The sequence below is a fragment of the Symphalangus syndactylus genome, chromosome 14 (assembly GCF_028878055.3).
Source record: "Symphalangus syndactylus isolate Jambi chromosome 14, NHGRI_mSymSyn1-v2.1_pri, whole genome shotgun sequence".
Classification (NCBI taxonomy): Eukaryota; Metazoa; Chordata; class Mammalia; order Primates; family Hylobatidae; genus Symphalangus; species Symphalangus syndactylus.
Window position 1 is genome coordinate 12,488,903 of NC_072436.2, and position 19,948 is coordinate 12,508,850.

The 19,948-nt window shown below is 57.3% G+C and overlaps 1 protein-coding gene across 1 annotated transcript in view; it reads right to left on the reverse strand.

The window, feature by feature from the left end:
* DNAH17 (dynein axonemal heavy chain 17) overlaps positions 1 to 19,948 on the reverse strand; it is a 152,947-nt gene that overhangs the window by 58,256 nt on the left and 74,743 nt on the right. The window contains exons 32-48 of the mRNA XM_055240980.1: positions 19,798 to 19,923; positions 19,508 to 19,615; positions 18,660 to 18,791; positions 18,102 to 18,262; positions 17,179 to 17,335; positions 15,577 to 15,681; positions 12,467 to 12,624; positions 11,541 to 11,679; positions 11,177 to 11,404; positions 10,621 to 10,758; positions 9,222 to 9,354; positions 8,037 to 8,164; positions 7,270 to 7,418; positions 2,980 to 3,262; positions 2,712 to 2,885; positions 2,297 to 2,504; positions 1,605 to 1,770 (exon numbers count right to left, since the gene is read on the reverse strand). Of these exons, the coding sequence (XP_055096955.1) occupies positions 1,605 to 1,770; positions 2,297 to 2,504; positions 2,712 to 2,885; positions 2,980 to 3,262; positions 7,270 to 7,418; positions 8,037 to 8,164; positions 9,222 to 9,354; positions 10,621 to 10,758; positions 11,177 to 11,404; positions 11,541 to 11,679; positions 12,467 to 12,624; positions 15,577 to 15,681; positions 17,179 to 17,335; positions 18,102 to 18,262; positions 18,660 to 18,791; positions 19,508 to 19,615; positions 19,798 to 19,923 (2,693 nt within the window). The remainder of the gene's footprint in view (positions 1 to 1,604; positions 1,771 to 2,296; positions 2,505 to 2,711; positions 2,886 to 2,979; positions 3,263 to 7,269; positions 7,419 to 8,036; positions 8,165 to 9,221; positions 9,355 to 10,620; positions 10,759 to 11,176; positions 11,405 to 11,540; positions 11,680 to 12,466; positions 12,625 to 15,576; positions 15,682 to 17,178; positions 17,336 to 18,101; positions 18,263 to 18,659; positions 18,792 to 19,507; positions 19,616 to 19,797; positions 19,924 to 19,948) is intronic.

Sequence of the window (19,948 nt, forward strand, 5' to 3'; positions counted from 1 at the left end):
CAGAGTAGGCTTCCTATAGTTGTGAGCTCTGGGAGTGTTGTTTAGTGAGGAAAAGGCAGGTGATGGAGTCAGACATATCTGAACTTAAAATCCAGTTCCGGCTGAGCGTGGTGGCTCACGCCTGTAGTCCTAGAACTTCAGGAGCCTGAGGTGGGCGGATCACCTGAGGTCAGGAGTTAGAGACCTGCCTGGCCAATATGGTAAAGCCCCGTCTCTACTAAAAATACAAAAATTAGCTGGGCATGATGGCAGGCACCTATAATTTCAGCTACTCAGGAGGCTGAGGCAGGAGAATCGCTGGAACCCAGGAGGCAGAGGTTCCAGTGAGCCGAGATCGCGCCACTGCACTCCAGCCTGGGCAACAAGAGCGAAACTCTGTCTCGGAAATAATAACGATAATAATAACCCAGCTCCGCCACTCATTAGGGCCATGACCTTAAGTAGGCAACCTAACCCCCCATGCCTCCCTTTCTCGGCATGAGGCCAGGCTTCACGAACGAGCGGACTGGTTTCTAGACTCCTTTGGCCTGAGAATGCTCCGGTTTGGCCTGGGCTACTTGCTTATTTTAAGAGACAACTACGGCTGGGCACGGTGGCTCACAGCTCTAATCCCAGCACTTTGGGAGGCCGAGGCGGGCAGATCACCTGAGGTCAGGAGTTTGAGAACAGCTTGGCCAACATGGCGAAACCCCTTCTCTACCAAAAGTACAAAAATTAGCCGGCGTGGTGGTGGGCACCTGTATTACCAGCAACTCAGGAGGCTGAGGAAGGAGAATTCTTTGAACCCAGGAGGCGGAGGTTGCAGTAAGCCCAGATCGAGCCATTGTGCTCCAGCCTGAGCGACAGAGCAAGATTTCGCCTCAAAAAAAAAAAAAAAAAAAAAAAAAAGACAACTGAACTGAATGTTCTCATCTTTCCAAACTGCAAACCTAAACCTGCCACCCTCAGCTTCTCGGTGCCGTTAGGAGAAAGTCCACACTGTGTCCCGAGGTCCTGGGATTCCGGCTGCAGCTGCCCTGGGCACCCTCTCCCTCTGGCTCTCACATCCCTGCCACACCGGCCTCACTGGGCCTTTACACGTGGCAATCTCTCCACCCAGAATGCTCTCCCTCTAAGGTCCCGCAGCCAGCACGACACTGCTGCCAGCTTCCAGCTGCACACCATCTCCCCAGGGGCATCTCTCTGCTGGGGCTCCCAGCTGGGAGGCTCCTCTGTGACTGCGCTGGGGGTTTTCCTCAGGGCTCTTCCTTTAACGGGTAATGTGTTTCTTCCTCTCCTAGTGGGACAGACACCTCGTTGGAAGGGGGGTCCCCCTCCACTGGGGCTCTAGGCCACAGCCGTATGTTTGTGAAATGGGCGATGGACGAAACTGATACAACCTCTTCCCTGCCCTGGCCCTGCCTCAATGCCTTGTGGCCCCACAGGCTTGGGGGCCCAGCTACGACCCAATCTGTATCTCTCTACTCACGTTGCAGCCGCGCCCCCACAGCCCCACACCAGTCCCGCCCTACTGCCCTGGGGCTCTGCCGCTTCCTGAGCCCCTCCCTGGCCCCACCCTCACCGCCCCGTGGCCACGCCCTTCCCCTGGCCCCGCCCCGTCTAACCAGTGCCGGTGGTCCATGTGCTGCCGAATGAGGGTGTGCGGGGCCACCGTCCCATACTTGTCCACCTCGGGCATGTTCATATCGTCGATGAAGTAGATGAGCTTCTTAGTGCCTGGCGGCCCGTAGTTCCTCCCCGATTTCTTCTCCAGTGGCTTCTCCAACATCCCTAGAGAGGGCAGAGGGTCAGCCGCCCGCCTGCGCCTCCTGAGCCAGAGCCTGTTAGGCACGGAGGGGCGCTACCTGCCCCCCCCCTCCCCCCCGGGGGACAGAAGGTGGGACCTGGCTGGGATCCAGGTTTACCAAATGCACCTGCCCTAGGAGTGGCCCTTGAGGGGGCACTGGGTACAGCCCCAGGAATAAATAGAGCGATCAGAGGCGAGGGTGGCAGGAACCTTGCTCTCCGTCACCTTTGGGTCGCCTCAGATTGGCTGAGACACTCCCGGGGGACCTGCTGCCTCGACTGGCCATCAAACCCCCATCACCATGCCCACCGGGGAGCACCAGAAAGAGGGGTCCTGGCTGCTCCTCCTCTGTTTCCAACTCAGGAAGGAGAGGCCAGTGGGTGGGGCATGGGAAGTGAGGAAGTGCAAGGTGGCTAGCGAGTGCCTGGGCCTCCAGTGAGAGAGGACAGCAGGGAACGGGGGCTGGCGGGGGGCAGCCGGGTAGGCGGGGCGTGGCCAGACCAGCCTCACCCTGCAGCATGGCTGAGGTTGTGTAGAAGTTGAAGGGCACGGCCTGCACCAGGTAGTTGTCTGTGTTCAGGCTTTCCAGCTTGTCCGCCATCAGCACCGACTTGCCCGTCCCGGCGTTCCCCACCAGCATCACCGGCCAGGATCTCTCCATGAGCAGGTCCAGGAAGTAGCGGATATGGATGGTTTCCGTGGTGTGGACCAAAGAGGCCTGGGGGAGGGGAGGGGAGGGGAGGGGAGGGAGCTGTGACTCTCAGACACTTCTGACTCTCATTAGCGTGCAGGCCATGTTCTACTGAAAAGGTCCTACTGTTGAAAATCGGGTGTGTTTGGACGTTCCGTGCAGGCGTGTGGGGGGTGCTGCAGCGATTCCTGCCTCTAAATCGCCAGTCGGTGGCCCTGCCTTGGGGACAGTTACCTGCAGTGGGACATCGGGATCCAGCTCAAAGGAGGGCACTTTATCTGTCCAGGGCAGGAACTTTTTCGTGTCGGGATCAATGTAGTAGTCGAAAATCGTTCCCTGTGAGGGGAACTTGATGGTCTTAAATTCGTTGATCCACCATTTGCTGAATTCCACTCGATAATCTACTAGCTGTTGAGACACAGAAGTGAAAATCAGGGCCCAGCTAAGCGGGATGCCGAGAGACCCTGTGTGTGTGGGTGGCCGGGCCCCCTGGGTGCATCACCTGGTCCTGGAACATGGTGCCACCGAAGCCCCAGAAGCAGGCGAACACGAAGTACAGCTCGTACAGCTCCTTGGGGGAGTCGGGGGGCACGGTCTTATCCGTGAGCAGGCACTCCAGCAGGTACAGGATCGTTTGGATCACCGTGATCTCCGGCACTGGCGTGATCTTCTTGAACCCAAAGCGCAGCTTGTCCAGGCACGTGGGCAGGTACTTGTCAAAGAGGATCATCAGGTTGGCCTTCTCTGACTGCACCTGGCGCCTCTCGATCCAGCTGCTCACCACCCTAGGGGTGACAGGAGGTGCCGATGACACAGCTGCTGCTCTGGGTCTGCCAGTGTCCCTGCCTTGGTAAATGCCCCTCCCCACCTCCACCCAATTTTGCTAGGGCTGCCCTCAGGGTCACCATGCCTGCAGGGCAATGGGTCCAAACGAGGATGCCAGAGGGGCCAGTTGCAGGCCCTGAAAGGGCCAGAGGAGGATGCCAGGGTCGTGGGGGCTGTGCCCTCTCTGGGGTTGTTAGCTATGGGGGTGCTGTAGGTCTAGAACAGCTGGGAGCCATTCTTGCTACCACACGGGAAGCACATACCAAGGGCTGGCGGATGGGGGAGAACAGAAAAGGAGAAAGATCTCATGATGTCATTTGGGGGGCAGGAAGGTGGGGACAGGAAGAGAGTAGAAAGGAGAGACAAGGATAGGAGCAGGGACATTTCATTACATCATCTGGACTCCTGGATCCAGCCATGCCTGAAGTACCCCTGGTGCTTTTTTTTTTTTTTTAAGCTCCCGTTAGTTTGTGTTGAATTTGCCATGTTCAGTGTAAGAGTCCAAATCAATACACCCAGCAATCCTTGAAGAGCCACGCTGGACTGTCGGCCACAGACACCTCTGGGTGGCTCGTGTAGAGGTGGCCTGCCACAGCGGTGAGGGGTGTGGACTCTGGGGCCTGACTGCCCAGGCTTGAGTCAGCTCTACCATGGCCAGCTGCTGCCTTAGGCAAATTACTGCACATGCCTGTGTCCCTGGTTTCTCATCTGTAAACAGGGGTGATATTTCCATGACCCTCATTTCCAAGGACTACATGGGCTGATATTTTTAAAACTCAGAGAAGGGGGCCTGGTCCAGGGTAAGTGTTGCCAAATCAGCATCTGCTAAAATCATCACTAGTGCCTGGCTCCCTCGAGTGCCAGTGAGCTCAGCACGTGCATCAGTTCCAGGATGCCTAGGGCCTAAGCAGGAAGCTCCTGTTAGCATACACAGCCAGCCTGCCCTGCGTTGACCGACAGACACGCCTCTTTAGACACTCACTCTTTTTTCTTTTTTCTTCTTCTGAGATGGAGTCTTGCTCTGTAGTGCAGTGGTGCGATCTCGGCTCACTGCAACTTCTGCCTCCTGGGTTCAAGCGATTCTCCTGTTTCGGCCTCCCAAGTAGCTGGGATTACAGGCGTGCAACACCACACCTGGCTAATTTTTGTATTTTTGGTAGAGACAGGGTTTCACCATGTTGGCCAGGCTGGTCTTGAACTCCTGACCTTAGATGATCTGCCCGCCTCAGCTTCCCAAAGTGCTGGGATTACAGACATGAGGCACTGCGCCCGGCCACTCACTCTTCTGTGAGTGTGCTCTGGGGGAGCTCCGCTTCTTCCTAAACCTCTATCCAAGAGAGAATTAAGAGCTGAACATCTTTGCCGCATAGCACCCTGTATTATCCAGCGTAATAGAGTAAACCTTTATACGTCTCTCAGCGAAGCAGAGTGTCTCCATGCCTGTCGCAACTAAGAACTGAATTCCGAGTCCAGTTGGTCTTCAGTAGGGGAGACCGATTTTCAAATCTACGCAGAGGCTGCTGCTTTCTGCCTTCTACTTTGAAGATGTTTGTGTCAAATTTGTGATGCTGCCTTGGTAGGAGTCATTGAGTGCAGGTCGATGTGTGTGCTGGCTCTGACACGCACAGCACAGGCTCCAGGAGAGACACATGCTTGTGAGACAGGCCGACTTTCTCACCTCTGGTCCATACGGCTTCTTGCCCTGTCCCCAAGGCCGTCCTGGGTGTTTCGGGCGTCCCTGCCCCTGGCAGCTGCCTATACAAGGGCTGCTCCTGCTGTCTGGGGACCCTATGCCTGCTTCTTGTCCACTTCCATTCTCTCCTCTGCCAATACTCAGGTGTCCTCCTCCTGCTTCCTCCAGGTTACTCCTTGGAGGCGTCCAGTTCCTACCTTGGCCCATGCTGGCTTCGTTTCTGGCTCCCTCTTCTCTGCTCCCATAGGGTGTCCCCCTGAGGACTCCACGATCCTGTCTTCTTCCTGTCCCCATGTCTCAGCAGCTCCTACCCAGGCTTCATTTCAGTTCCCCGGACATTGTCTTTGCCTACCCTGAAAACTCCCATACATGGTATAGTGGGTAGGATGGTGGTCCTACAAAAGAATGTCCACCCAGAACCCAGAATGTGCCCTGATTTGGAGAAAGGGCATTTGCAGATGTCATCAAGGATCTTGAGACAAGATCATCCTGGATTTAGGGTGGACTCTGAATCCAATGACTGTGTCGTTATAAGCAGTGGAAAATTTGGACACAGACAGAGAGAAGGCCACATGGAGACAGAGGCGGAGATGGGAGGGGTGTGTCCATAAGCCAAGGGACGCCAAGGACTGCCGGGAGAGGCGCCTGGGACAGGCTCTCCCTCAGAGCCTCAGAGGGAACCAGCACTGCCTACTCCTTGATCACTGCCTACTCCTTCACTTCTGGCCTCCAGCAGTGGGAGAGGATAAATATCTATTGTCTGAAGCTGCCCCATTAGTGGTCATTGTTTCAGCAGCTGGAGGACGCTGTATAAGTGGGCAAGTGTTGCTGGAGAAGCCGGCACAGAGGCGCCCAGGCTCAGCAGCTCCTGGTCCTGTCACCATACGGAACATTGCACTTGGTATCCCTCTCGAACCCTGGCCATGCCGTGCTGCCTGCCTCCCAGCAGAGGGTCTTGCTGCCCACATAAAGAAACTTAATTTTCTCTGCCTATAGACTTGCATGAACCTGGAAACAGCCACGCCTGCATCCCATGGCCAAACATAATTCTTGTCTCGACAAATACTACAAAGCTTCATTCGTCTTGTTCCAGCTCTACCCTCCAGCACTCAAAGGCAGGACTCGCCTCACTTCTAGCGCCTCCTGTGGCCTCCTCCATACCTCATTGCCATCTGGCTCTGCCCTCAACACGCCCTGAAGCTTTTCTCCCTGAGTGATGGAGGTGCACCTAGTTCCCAAATGCAGTGGGAACTCTTCTGTCCTTGGCTTGACTCTGGGTGCCATCCTGCTGAGTCTGCTCCTTCCTGAAGCTTTTGTCGCTGGGTGCCTGGGATGACGTGTTGTGGGTTCCCTTCTGCCTTTGGTTCGTTCCTCCTCTGAATTCCTCGCAGATTCTTCTTCCTCCCCAAGAGTGCTGGTTTTTCTCAGAAAGCCAACTTCTTTCATCACTCTCTACATCTTTCCTGGAGAGCCCAACTCCTCTGGAGCCTCTTGCCTCAGGAACGCCGCACTGGGATTTCTGCCTAAGTCCATGTAGGACATTTGCACAAAGCTGTCATTTCTATGTCCCCAGGAAATCCCTTACTCCGTCAATCACCAGCCATGTGTCCAAACCCGAAAATATGCCTCTGGAATCAATATCAAGTCTTCCATTTCTCCAGATTTCAGATATTTCTTAAACCCATCCCTTCCTCTCTGATCCCTAGTGGCCCCGGTCTTGCTGGCATGACTGTCTGCTTTTCCTTGTCACATTGGAAAGGGCCGCTTGCACCCTGGCCCAGCATCAGTGCCTTCCCATCAGGAGCAGCCTCCCCCTTTATGCTCCGGCTAGGAGAACCTGACCATTGCCCATCAGGGAATGCCCCACTCCCTGCCATGCCCTGTGAATGCAGGTTCTTGTCTGGTGTGCGTCTCTGTTTTTGTCCCTGAGAGGCAGCCTGACCCTTCAGATGGCAGCCCAGACTTCAATCACCTGGGAAGACTTCCCACCTCCACAGAGGCCAAGACCTTCCTTCCCACAACAGCCCTTGTTTCCCTGGCACTTTAGGCAAACGTCCGCTTGCTCAGCCGCCCTGCCTCGTGTCACTGTGAATGTACACCATTTATTCCCAGGTCTGTCTCTCACCCCTTCACTGCTGCAACCCTGGTGCCTGGTGAGGGCCTGGTACACAGTTTGTGACATGAATGATGAATGAACATGCAACTCTGAAACAGGCCAACAACTTCGTCTTTCCCTGCCAAGGTTTGGAACAGGAAAGCCAGAGCCCCACTCACGGGTTCCATCCCAGGTCGGCTGAGTTGATGTAGAGGATGCCGGCTCTGGAGACGGTGGCTGGAGTGGCTGTCCTCAGGTGGCTGATTTCGAACACCAGCCTCATGGTGCGGTTCAGCGGGATCCGCTCATTGCTGGCCAGGGTGAGGACCTAGGAGGGGGACAGCAGCCCGTGGGGTCCTGCGGCGACACCTGCCATCCCGATGGTGTTCCGGGGCGGGGGTTACTCGGAGCAAACCTCTGAGCAAGGACGAGGGGCTCAGGCCAACCCTGCAACCCCTGGCCTGCAGCCCTGGTCCCTTGGCCCATGGCTTCTCTGCCCTCGCTGACCCCAGCAGCCTCTAGACACCCACACCGTGGAGGGCTGCAGCATGGAGTCAGGGCTGCAGCATGGAGTCAGGGCTGCTTTCTCAAACCATCGCCCCTCCCCATCCTGCAAAGTCTCGTGTTCCTTCCTACATCCAACTGAGGAGCATTTTTAGAAAATGGCTTCTAGACAATTCTAAATAACTATTTCTGCTTCCCAGGCCTTTACTCTGAACCTGTCCTGTTGCTGAAATGTAAGGTGAGGCGCATGCAGAACCACAGCACGTGTGACAAAGTCTCGTGACGAGGTGCCCCTCACTCATAGCTTCCTGTGGACTTCCAGACACGCCACCTGCCCCAAGCCTGGCGTGCAGGGCCTCAGTGCTCCGTAGGCGCCTCTGTGGGAGCCCCTATTGTCCCTGCCTTGGGTGGCCTTGGGGCTTAGAGTCCAGGGCCCGCGAACCTTGTTGTCATCCATGACTGTGTTGAGAGACTCAATCCACATGGGGTCTATGTCTCCGTCAAGGATGATCCACTTGGGGCCGTCATGGGTGATGTTGGCCAGGTCTCGCATGATGCTGGAGAACAGGCCTGGGGGAGGCGGGTGGTGTAACCCCGGGCCCTTCACTCCGGCCCCATTCCAGTTCCCACCAGTCCTGACCCTGGCCTCTCTGAGGTGGCCTCTCTCCTACTTCAGAGGGACAGCAGAAGCCCTCGGGCATGAGGTGCCCAGGCTCCCTGCCCTCCGTTCTCTGTGGCCTCCCTCCTACGTGCCCTCTCCATGCCTGGGGCCCTGCCTGTCCTCCTCTGACCCTGCACCCTCCCTCTCAGCCCCTCTTGGTGGCCCTGGCTGGCCCAGTTTTTCCAGGCTCAACACCCCACGGGGCGCAGCACCTGTGCACCCAACTCTGTCCATCTGTCCACTCACACACTCCGCAGAAGTCTGCAGAGCATGCTTCATGCGTCAGGCATGGAATGGAGCAAGGTGGGGGCTGGGGGTACAGAGCTTGCCTTCTAGCAGGGGAAGTGAGCTGTACATGCAGGAGCCAGTGAAGGGGGACAGGGAAAGCAGGTCAGGGGTAGGGCCACTTCTGATGGGTAGGGTGCGGGGGACAGGCTAGGCACAGCCCTCCCCCTAGGCTGGTGGTCAGGACCACCCCGCTCCCACCGACTCCTCCTCAGCTCTCGCAGCTCCTTTCTGCAGCCCACTCTCCAACGTCCCGAGTTCCTTTCATAAGGTGCAAACCCGGTCACGCCACCTCCTGGGGGAAGCTCCTCCCCAGAGCCCACCGACTGAGGCCAGGGCTCCCCAGGCAGCCTCCAGCCTGCATGTCTGGGCTCCCATGCACTCCTCACGGGTCACACCCATCCTTGCTCTGGCCTCTCCCCTTGGCCTGCCCAGGGCAGGCCTGCAGTCCTCACTGTCCCAGCTCCTGTGGCCCCCATTCCTTACCCCCCAGCCTGGGTGCTACATGCCCACTGCTCCCCATAAACTTTGTTACCATGGTGCCACCATTGCAGGCCACGTGCCTGTGTGCCCCACCCTAGCCTGGGGAGGCTGGCCTTCCACATGGGAATGGCTCAGCGCACACTCACTGCACTGGACCGGGTGCGTCCCTACAGCCCGTCCTGGGACCACCCCCGTTACCATCTTTCCATTCCCTGGTCGCTGGGTTGATGATGCCAAAGAGCTCATCGCAGGTGACAGCCTTGGGGTCCAGGTCCACGGCGACCGGCTTCTTCTTCAGGTTCTGATAGGTCTTGTTGAGCGATTTGAGGACCTGGCAAAGGTGGGGGTCACTCACGTGTGACTCCATGTTCCTGGCACATCCTGCCCCACTAGCCCCAGGACCATGGGTGGGCCTGGATGCCTTTTTTTTTTGAGATGGAGTTTCACTCTTGTCGCCAAGGCTGGAGTGCAGTGGTGCGATCTCAGCTCACTGCAACCTCTGCCTCAGGGTTCAAGTGATTCTCCTGCCTCAGCTTCCTGAGTAGCTGGGATTACAGGCGCCCACCACCACACCTGGCTGATTTTTGTATTTTTAGTAGAGACGGGGTTTCATCATGTTGGCCAGGCTGGTCTCGAACTCCTGACCTCAGGTGATCAGCCTGCCTTGGCCTCCCAAAGTGCTGGGATTACAGGTGTGAGCCACCGCGCCTGGCCCTGGATGCCTTTTATGAACCACCAGGCTGAACCCTTCTCTGGATCACGTTTGCTCTGGAGGCACGTAGGTGAGTTTACACCCCCAACCATGGCCGAGGGGAAGGTGGCCTGGGTGATGGGAAACTAACTGTTCACTGTGCGTGTCTGCAACCCCGCAGAGAGCTGCTTGCCCTAGACTGTGCGAGGCTCTGAAAACATTCACGTTCCTTTCTTCCTCATGGTACAAGGAATACACCACGCTGAAAAATCATCTAGGAAAACTCCCCGTAATCTTCCACTCAGGGAAAATGAGCTTTAAAGACACAGTTGAGGACATTTCCTGTATGTGTATGTCTGAGTTCCTTTTTAGGAAACTGGGTTCATGTGGCCTCTGCCTTTTAAAACATCACTTGTGGTGAGCTTCTCCATGTGACTGGCGTCGGGAGTGATCTCAAACAATAGCAGAAGGGTCCAGCCTGTGGGCCTCTGGCTGGACACTTGGCTGGCATGGAATTTTCCACGTCACGGACATCAGTCACCTCTGCCACCACCCTCCGCATGTCACCACTCCCTAGGCCATGGCAGGGGACAGGAGGGCAATGGGTCAGGCCGGCCGCAGGGACAGGGAGACAAGTGACTGACGTCAAGGAGAGAAGAGCAGGAAGACAAGGAGGAACAGGGAGGGAGGCCTCACCCAGGGATCAGGGATTAAGGGCTGTGGCCGCTCCTCCCCTCCTCCTCGGCCTCCAGCTTGCTCCCTGGCCCATGACTCAGGCCGGAGGGCTCCCGGGATGTACCGGGTTGGGGTCTCCGGGCTGGCAGGGAGGGATGGAGGGCCGACCCTTTGCCCTAGCCCTCCCCACCATGCCGGATCCCTGCGGGGTCCCTGGAGGGGGTGAAGCACCTGAGATTTGCCGCTGCCCGCGTTCCCGATGACAAACACCGAGTGGCGGACCTGCAGCAGCTCCTCCAGCTGCACCACCTTCAGCACGAAGCTGTCCTCCGCCTGCAGCTTGAGCTCCATGATGCTCTGCTTGATGATCTGGGGAGACACGGATGAGGCTGGGTGAGGAATTGAAGCAGCCTTTCTTCTCGCTGGGAGGCTGGGGGGCTTCCTGCCCCGTGGGGAGGATGATAAAGGCACCCTTGCCCTCCGACGCACATGCGTTTGCAAGTTCTGCTGTCAATGCTGAGAGTTCACATAGCTCCACCGCGACCTCCCTCGTGCAGGGGGTTGGTTTGCCCGAAGTCCCCCAGCCTCAGTTGAGAGAGTGACCTCCCCCAGCACTGAGAGGGTAGGGTTGGCCAGGGCCACGGAGGCAGCTGTGGCTCAGAGGTCTCTTTGTAGCATCGGGAAACGTGCATGTGTGACACGGGTCTCCACCTGTCCAACATCAGCGGGAGGGAAGCCCCAGTCAGGCAGGCTTCTCCGGACAGACCCGAGGCCCAGGAGTACCGACCTTTTCAAAATTCAGGTCTCGTCTCCGAGGCACGTCCAGAGCCGGGAAGAGGTCCCCGATCAGTCCCATGAATACAGGCAGGTCGTCTGTCACGATCTTGGGGATGTTGAAGTCTCTCAGCGCCCGCATGAGCACCTGGTCCTCTGCCCGGCTGGGGTCACCCCTCTTCAGGGAGCCGGCCACCACCAGCACAGACTTGATGGCTCTCAGGCCCCAGTCGTAATGATCCTGCGGGCAATGGGCACAGGTGGGCAGACGTGAGCTCACCTTCCTGCGGCCAGCAGGCAGGTCCGGAAGCCAACCCTGGCTGCTGCCCGCATCTCAACCTCCCACCCCCACCCGCCATGAGCTCCAGGACACACACCTGCTTCGAGAGCAGCTCCTTGCACAAGGTGTACAGAGTAATGAACTTCCTGGCCAGAAGGCGGGCTTCCAGAAAGCCCTCGGCCACCAGCATGATTTCGCATATCAGTTCGAAGTCGGGGACGACCATGGCACAGGGCCTGGGGAGGTCAGTGGTGCCTGTGGGCTTCTGCCCACTCTCTCCCCCACCTACACCCCTGCCTGTCCCTCTTCACCTAGGAGAGCACACCTTGACTGCCAGGTGGACCACAGCAGAGCGTTGAACCTTCGGTCCTGGAGCCGGGCTCCCAGCCCGCCTGCTTCCTACTTCCCTCCTCCTCCTCCCACATCGTCCGCTGGCCGCACCTTCAGGCCCCTCCTCTGAGAGCCACCTCAACCCCCCAACCCTATTTTCCATCACTGCATCCCAGGTGCAGTCCTCCCACCCGGGGGAAGAGAGAGTGCTTTCTAAGGAGGCCCTCTCCTGCCTCATCTTGGGAGTTTTTTTTTTTTTTTTGAGACAGAGTTTTGCTCTTTTTGCCCAGGCTGGAGTGCAATGGTGCCATCCCGGCTCACTGCAACCTCCGCCTCCCAGGTTCAAGCAATTCTCCTGCCTCAGCCTCCCGAGTAGCTGCAATTACAGGCATGCACCACCACACCCAGCTAATATTTGTATTTTTAGTAGGGACGGGGTTTCACCATCTTGACCGGGCTGGTCTTGAATTCCCGACCTCAGGTGATCCACCCTCCTTGGCTGCCCAAAGTGCTGACATTACAGGAATGAGTTACTGTGCCCGGCCATCTTGGGAGCTTTTGATGACTTCTTCCCCTCCCCAGCTTGCCCTCTGCCCCTCCCCTCTGCCCACTCCTTGGCACTGGGACACTGCTGTGGCCGGCCTGGCTCACCACAGCCACTCACAGCTACTCACTTTCGCCTGGGCCACGTACCTGAATAAGGCTTTTAGGTTCTCGGGCAGCTCCGTGCGTCCGGCGTACCCAGGGTTCATGGTGATGAAGATACCGACGGTGGGAATGAGGCCTATGATCTCTCCCAGGAAGTTGAATGTTTTTTTCTTGGCCCGAATTGCATCCTGGACACATTTTACCTGCACAGTTGGTGACACAGACATGTAAGCATGGAAATGACCAGCTTCCACAGGCCAGAGCGGCCTTCAGGTATGTTAAAGCATGAGGCTGCGAATTTGCCCCTGCAAATTCAAACCTCCTAGATTCTTTCTTAAATTAAGCCTTTTATTTTTGAGAAAGTTGTAGATTTGCATGCCATGTAGGAAACAATACAGAGGGCCAGGCACAGAGGCTCACACCTGTAATCCCAGCACTTTGGGAGGCTGAGGCTGGAGGATGATTTGAGCCCAGCCTGGGCAACATAGCAAGACCCCGTCTCAACAAAAAATACAAAAGACGGGGACTGGGGGAAGAAACAAAATACAAAGGCAATTCTGTGTACTCTCTGCCCCATGTACCCTGATACGAGCATCTTGCCTAATGACAGTGCCAGTCACAGTGGGGGCGGCAGGGCGGGGGGAGGGTGGGCGCAACACTGAGGCCAGCATTGCTGTCACCACAGGGACCCCTATATCCCCTCTTATAGCCACACCCACTTCCCTCTTGCCCCCTTCCCTTCCTTTGACCCCTGGCAACCGTGTCCTTTGTTTCTGTGATTTGGTCATTTCATGGATGTTATATAAGTGGAATTGTATCATACACGATCTTCCCAGATGGACTTTTTTTTTTTTTTTTTTTTTGAGACGGAGTCTCGCTCTGTCGCCCAGGCTGGAGTGCAGTGGCGCGGTCTCGGCTCACTGCAAGCTCCGCCTCCCAGATTCACGCCATTCTCCTGCCTCAGCCTCCCAAGTAGCTGGGACTACAGGTGCCCGCCACCACGCCCGGCTAATTTTTTGTATTTTTTAGTAGAGACAGGGTTTCACCATGCTAGCCAGGACGGTCTCCATCTCTTGACCTCGTGATCCGCCCACCTCGGCCTCCCAAAGTCCTGGGATTACAGGCGTGAGCCACTGCGCCCGGCCCCCAGATGGACTTTTATCACTCAGCAAAATTCTCTGGAGATGCACCCAGGCTGTTGCAGGAACCGGTAAGTATTTCACCACCTTGTCCCTGCTGAGCGGGGTTCCACTCCCAGCGCTTTTCTGTCCTGTTAGTACTTTGGCAACAACCTGTCAAAGGACCGGTTAGTGGCCACCTCCGTATCAGACAGTCTTGAAGGCCACCTGTTAGCTACGAGGTTAAACATAGAGCGTCAGGGGCCGTTGCCTGCTTGAGGTCTCCTCTGGAAACCTGCAGAAGGCAGCTGCGTCTCTCCAAGTCACCACTTGAGGGGGCCCAAGACTCGCAGTAAAGTTGCTCCCAGCACCTGCCTTTCCCTGTCTTCTCCAGGAGAGCCAAGTCCTGGTACCCTGGTGATCCCAGATGCCCCCATGCCCAGTCTGCTGAGCGTGCAGCTCGCCCCATGGCAGGGCTGGGGCCCTTCGGAACGGCACTGCTTCCGCCTAGGCCAAGCCTCTCCTGTGGTCTCCATCGGAGCCTGTGAACATTCAGTGCCCAGAGTAGGGTCTACATAAACATTCTGGGGTTTGTTCATGGACGTCGGAGGTGTTCAGCAACTCTGCTCCTGTGATGGGGGCAAGGGAGAGGGTCCCCACGGCAACAGCCAGCACTGCCCATGGGCTGGGGTCCCCATTCTCTTGGTCATGGGGCCTCCGGCCCTGAGGCTGGGGGATGACTGGGGCAGAGGGAGCATTAGGAGAGGAGGAAGCAGCCGCCCCAGGCACCTCTAATCTTGCAGGCAGACCTGTGTCACCAACACCGTTTCACAGATTAGAAGGTGGAGGCACAGGGAGTCCACATCACTGCCGAGAGTCAGGGGTTAAGTTGGTGTATAAAGCAGGCTCTCAGCCAGGTGCCATGGCTCACGCCTGTAATCCCAGCAGTTTGGGAGGCCGAGGTGGGCGGATCACCTGAGGTTGGGAGTTCAAGACCAGCCTGATCAACATGGAGAAACGCCATCTCTACTAAAAATACAGAATTATCCAGGCTTGGTGGCACACGCCTGTAATCCCAGCTACTTGGGAGGCTGAGGCAGGAGAATTGCTCGAACCCAGGAGGCGGAGGTTCAGTAAGCCAAGATCACACCATTGCACTCCAGCCTGGGCAACAAGAGTGAAACTCCATCTCAAAAAACAAAACAAAACAAAAATAAGTAGATAAATAAAGTGGGCTCTCCACCCAGGTTGCGGGGCTTGAGCAGCCCAGGCGGCATTCGCACGTCCACACCCCACATGCTCCTGGTCCATCCTGGGGTGGGAGGACCTTGACACCGTCACCACCCTGACTTGCGTTTCCTTTTGGAAGAGCACAATTGTTCCAGGCCGATAGGTCGGCCTCCACTTACCTTAGAGAGCCCAGTGCTTCTCAACCCCTGGCATGCGTCAGGATTACCTGAGACATTTGTTTAAAATGCAGAAATGCTCATCCTGACAAGTGGGGCCCACACTGGAGATTTTAACAAGCATCAATGGGGGCAGGGCGCTGGCCCAGGCCACTCCCCACTCCGAGGTCCCTGCGCCCAGGTCGCCCCAGCCACTCCGCTGCACGCTCTGTGCCCCAGCATGGTTGTTCCCAAAATACACGGGCACATTTCCCCCCTTCTCCTCTTCCTCCCTCTCTCCCTCCTTCCTTCCTGCTATTCCCTTTCAGCACCTCCTATGCCCAGCTCTGCTGATACCAGTAACAAAGCACTTTGCCCTTCTTTCCGAAGCAAAATTAATTATTTTCCCACCGGTATTTCGTTACATGTACGCTACCATACATGTAACCCGTAATCTGACTCTGTTTTCAATGTGTTTGCCTAACCAGGCTGCGGGACCCTGGAGGGCAAGAGCTCAATGGCACCACACCACCCTTCAGTGCTTGGAATGTTGCAGAGAGGCAAGGAGGGTCTATCTGGCATGTGAGGTCACAGGAAAGCCGACGAGCCAGTTACCCGACGTGACCCCGAGGCCGCAGGCAGGGGACTCTACCTGCACAGCAATCACAGACAAGACTTCCACTGAGATGCGATTAAACTCATCAAAGCAGCCCCAGGCTCCCGTCTGGGCCAGGCCCTTGTAGATATTTCCACAGGACTGCAAAGGGCAAGATGGAGAAAGGAAGAGCTGGGAGGGTGGCAGGGAGGGTGGCAGGGAGGGCGGCTGGGAGGGCGGCTGGGAGGGCGGCTGGGAGGGCGGCAGGGAGGGCGGCTGGGAGGGCGGCAGGGAGGGCGGCAGGGAGGGCGGCTGGGAGGGCGGCAGGGAGGGCGGCAGGGAGGGGGGCTGGGAGGGCGGCAGGGAGGGGGGCTGGGAGGGGGGCTGGGAGGGGGGCTGGGAGGGGGGCTGGGAGGGGGGCTGGGAGGGCGGCAGGGAGGGCGGCTGGGAGGGGGGCTGGGAGGGTGGCTGGGAGGGCGGCTGGGAGGGCGGCAGGGAGGGTGGCAGGGAGGGCGGGCGCTGCAGGGGCCTCCCTCTGCCTCTTCAGCCACGTCCTCTCCCCACAGCTTACTCAGGCCCCTGTGCACTGAGCCCTTCTGCAGCCCAGCAGGCAGGTCAGCTGACTGCCCAGGGTAACACCGTGGAGGGCTGGGTACCAGGAAGAGCCCATCCTTTCACCCTTGACCCCCAGAGCTCCCAGACCTCAGGATGGAGACTTCGTGAGTCCCTAATGAGGGGGCTCAGAGAAGCACATTTAAGTTCTAAACCTCGCAAGTTTTCTCAGCCCTTTTCTTTCTTGCGTGGAGAGGAGAGGGAGTCCTTTAAGGAGGGGTGGGGACATGTCGAGCAGGCCAGAGGCTTTTCCTCAAGACATCTGTGTCCCTCTAGGCCCCACCAGGGCAATCAGAAGGACTCGTCCCATCTACACCTGGGATTCCGGGTGGATGTTAAGTCCCTTCTAGGGAGATCCAACTGCCGATTTCACTTTTCTAAAATCCAGGAGGCAGATGTGGACGGCATGGCCTTGACAGTGAACATGGGCTGCCAGCCCCATCCTAAGCCTCAGGAGGGGTCCCCCAGATTGTGGGGCTCAGATCCAAGCCAGGGAGGGGAGACCCTCTGCAGGCCTAGGGTCCAAAACTCAGGGATCCATCGCCCTTGCCTGCCCGTCTTGCAAGAGGCTGCTGCAGCCTGGAGCTCCGAGGTATCCCCTCCCCTGCCTGGCCTTCTGTAAGCTCACGATGTCCTGTGCAGGCTCTGATGACCGACAGGACCGGGCCCGTCCCCTGCTTCCTCCCGAAACCCACCTGAACATTGCTTGTACCCCACGCCATGCTGAAACATGAGGGAGGTGCTCACCCCTGTGCGGAGTCCCCAGTTCGGGGCATTCTCACAACTGAAGTTGAGAGAGGGTCACCTCCAGGGCAGGGGCTGGGGCAGGACATTTGGGGCTGCGTCTGTCCACCCTGGGAGTCTCTCCAGAGGGACCACCTGAGGGGGATGCTACCAGCAAGTGGGGGCCCTGGCGCCTCCTCCCCAGTGTCATTCACAGGTATCCAGAGATCTGGAGTTCACTGTGGGGCCTCAGAGGACAGGGTGCCAGGATCTGCTTCTATAATAGGGGACTCTGGGTCCCTTCTCCGGACCCCGGCCGCGTACCTTGTAGTCCATTTGCTCGGAGCAGTTGAAGGCGTAGACCATGGTGCCCAAGGCTCTGCCCAGGTCCTTGGTCGTCTCAGTCTTGCCGGTCCCAGCGGGGCCGGCGGGGGCTCCGCCCATGATGAGATGGAGGGACTGGGTCAGGGTAATGTAGCACCTGCAAGTGACTGCAGGTGAGCGCGTGTGCCAGTGACCCCACCGCCTCCTACTTTTATTTTTATTTTTCTGAGACAGACTCTCACTCTGTCACCCAGGCTGGAGTGCAGTGGTACAGTCTTGGCTCACTGCAACCTCTGCCTCCCGGGTTCAAATGATTCTCGCACCTCGGCCTCCCAAGTGGCTGGGACTACAGGCGCCCGCCACCATGCCCGGCTAATTTTTGTATTTTCAGTAGAGATGGGGTTTTGCCATGTGGGCCAGGCTAGTCTCGAACTCCTGACCCTCAGGTGATCCACCCGCCTCGGCCTCCCAAAGTGTTGGGATTACTGGCGTGAGCCAACGCGCCCGGCCACCGCTTTATCTTTCATTGCAGTTATTACACTTGCTCGGCCCCAGGAGACACAAGGGAGAGGGCAGAAAACCTTCAGGTGTGATGGAGAAACCACCACCGTGGGCCAGAGGCAGCCCAGGTGCCTTTCCCACCTGCGGCATTCGGGGAGGTGGGCACTGCTACGACGACCAGAGTCTGCTCGTGAGGGTCCATAAAATGTGACCCCAACTCAGGGGTGGAGGAACTCCCCCAAGGCCACACAGCCAATGCTGGAACAAGGACACGGTGGCAGAACTGAATGTGAACACAGGTCCACCGGACGCAAATGCCTGATCCTTCCAGCCTCCACAGGTGACATCCAAGTCGGACAGTTCCAAGAATCATGGGGAAGGGACCCAAGAGCACGTGTAAATTACTCAGGGACAGGCCTCACCTGTCGGTGAGTGGGGTGATGACCAGCCGCGGCGTGTTGCCCAGATACTCGTAGGAATACTGGATTTGGGCATCGCAGATGTTGGCAAAGCAGTGTCGCTTCTCTTCGTCCCAGCGATGCCGGAGCTGGGCCTGCCAGGTGAAGGCCTGAGAACTCTCCACCTGCAGAATGAGCCAGAGCTCTTGTAGCCAGGCAGAATGCAAGAGCTAGGGCTGGCTAAGGAAGGCCAGCATGCCTCCAAGGCTGGTCCCCGGGTGCCCAGGGAACCCTCCCTGGCCCTCTTTCCCCCTCCAGTGCCCACATCCAACCGTATGGCTGCCCTCAGTGGAATCTTGCTACAGAAAGGCACTTCCAATGGGCGGGCTCCGCTCATCTGACCACTGTGTGTTGCTCACCAGGGGTGAGTCCGGGCAAGGGGGGTAGGAGGCAGCTGCTGCCAGCAACAGAGTCAGTGCCCCAGGAAGAGGAAGTGGCAGGGTCTGCAGTCCCTGAATGCACTGCCCTGAACCCGGTGTCCCCTTGCCCTTCCCCAGGACCCTGGGACAGGGGCGCTCATGCCTTGGCCGTGATCATTTTGGCCACCACGTCCCGCGCATGCACATCAATGGTGCAGATAGTCATGATCTTCATCCTGTCGCCAGCGTTGAGGTTCCCAATGAGCAACGTGATGAGTACGTTCAGCTGGCTAATCTGGCGGGGAGAGTGCCTTTGCTGAGACACCACGAGTGCCCACATGCACTGGGGGGTCTTGTGGCTTGGTGCCCACAGCTGCACAGGGACCACCACCATGCTCTTGTTTACAGTAATGAAAAACAGGAGCGCCCTCAGTAGGCCCCAGCCAGGCACTGGTTTCACTGGGGTGCGGCCCTGATGGGACATCTTGGAGCGGCTAGCACGGATATAGCAGAAGGAAAGTCAAGGCCACGAGAGAGGGTGGATGAGAAGCAAAAACAGCTGACTTTAACGCCATCCAGAGTCTGTATATTTTTACATATGAAACAATTATACACACACAGAATAGCAGGTTGCATAAGGGAGCGTTGACTGTGCAGTGTCATGCTTGGGTTGTGGAATTACAGGTAAATTCTCCTTGTCAAGATGATCTTTAGTTTCCATATTTCTAACCAAGGACTTTTTTTAAGACTCTCATTAGCTTTGCCAATTTTCAGGTGAGAAATCAAAGTACATATTTCTGAAGGTGTCTGTTACTCGCGGGGAGAGGCGCCTGGGGCTGCGGTGCGTGGCTGTTATTTGGCCTGTGGAAACGACGGTTTCGTGGGGCTCAGCCTCTGAGAAGAAGGCGCTCCAGGTACTCACCCGGCAGGTTTCAGAAGGACACATGGGGCCATGCACCTGCTTTTTAAACAAGTTTTAAAAACGTAACTAACTACATGCTAGTAACACACCTGCTTTTTGTTATAATCTTTGATAGCGTTTTCATAGCCTTCCTCCAGGCTGGCAAATGCCAGGCCCACCTCGGTTGTCCACCAGATCTGGGTGCAAGTCAGGGCCACCTGAAAGTAGATGCCCCCCATTGCCCACGCAGTGAGTGATCGCTGGCGCCCGCTAACGCAGACGTTCCTGCTGAAAGCTTAGATGGTTTTCCAGGGGACCGCAGTTAACAGGGGAGCCCATGAACGCAAAGAAACTCGCCCCTTAGCCACAAGGCACCTCCGAGCCCCCACCCGCCTCAGACCTGGGCCGGGTAGTCCAGGATCCACTGCTCCCTCGGCTTCTCTTCATAGGTCACCACGGCCTCTGGGATTTCGTGCCGGAGGGTGGAGCACATTCGGTCCAGCACTCGATTCAGCCACACTTCCACCTGGGGACAGGAACCACGGTGACCA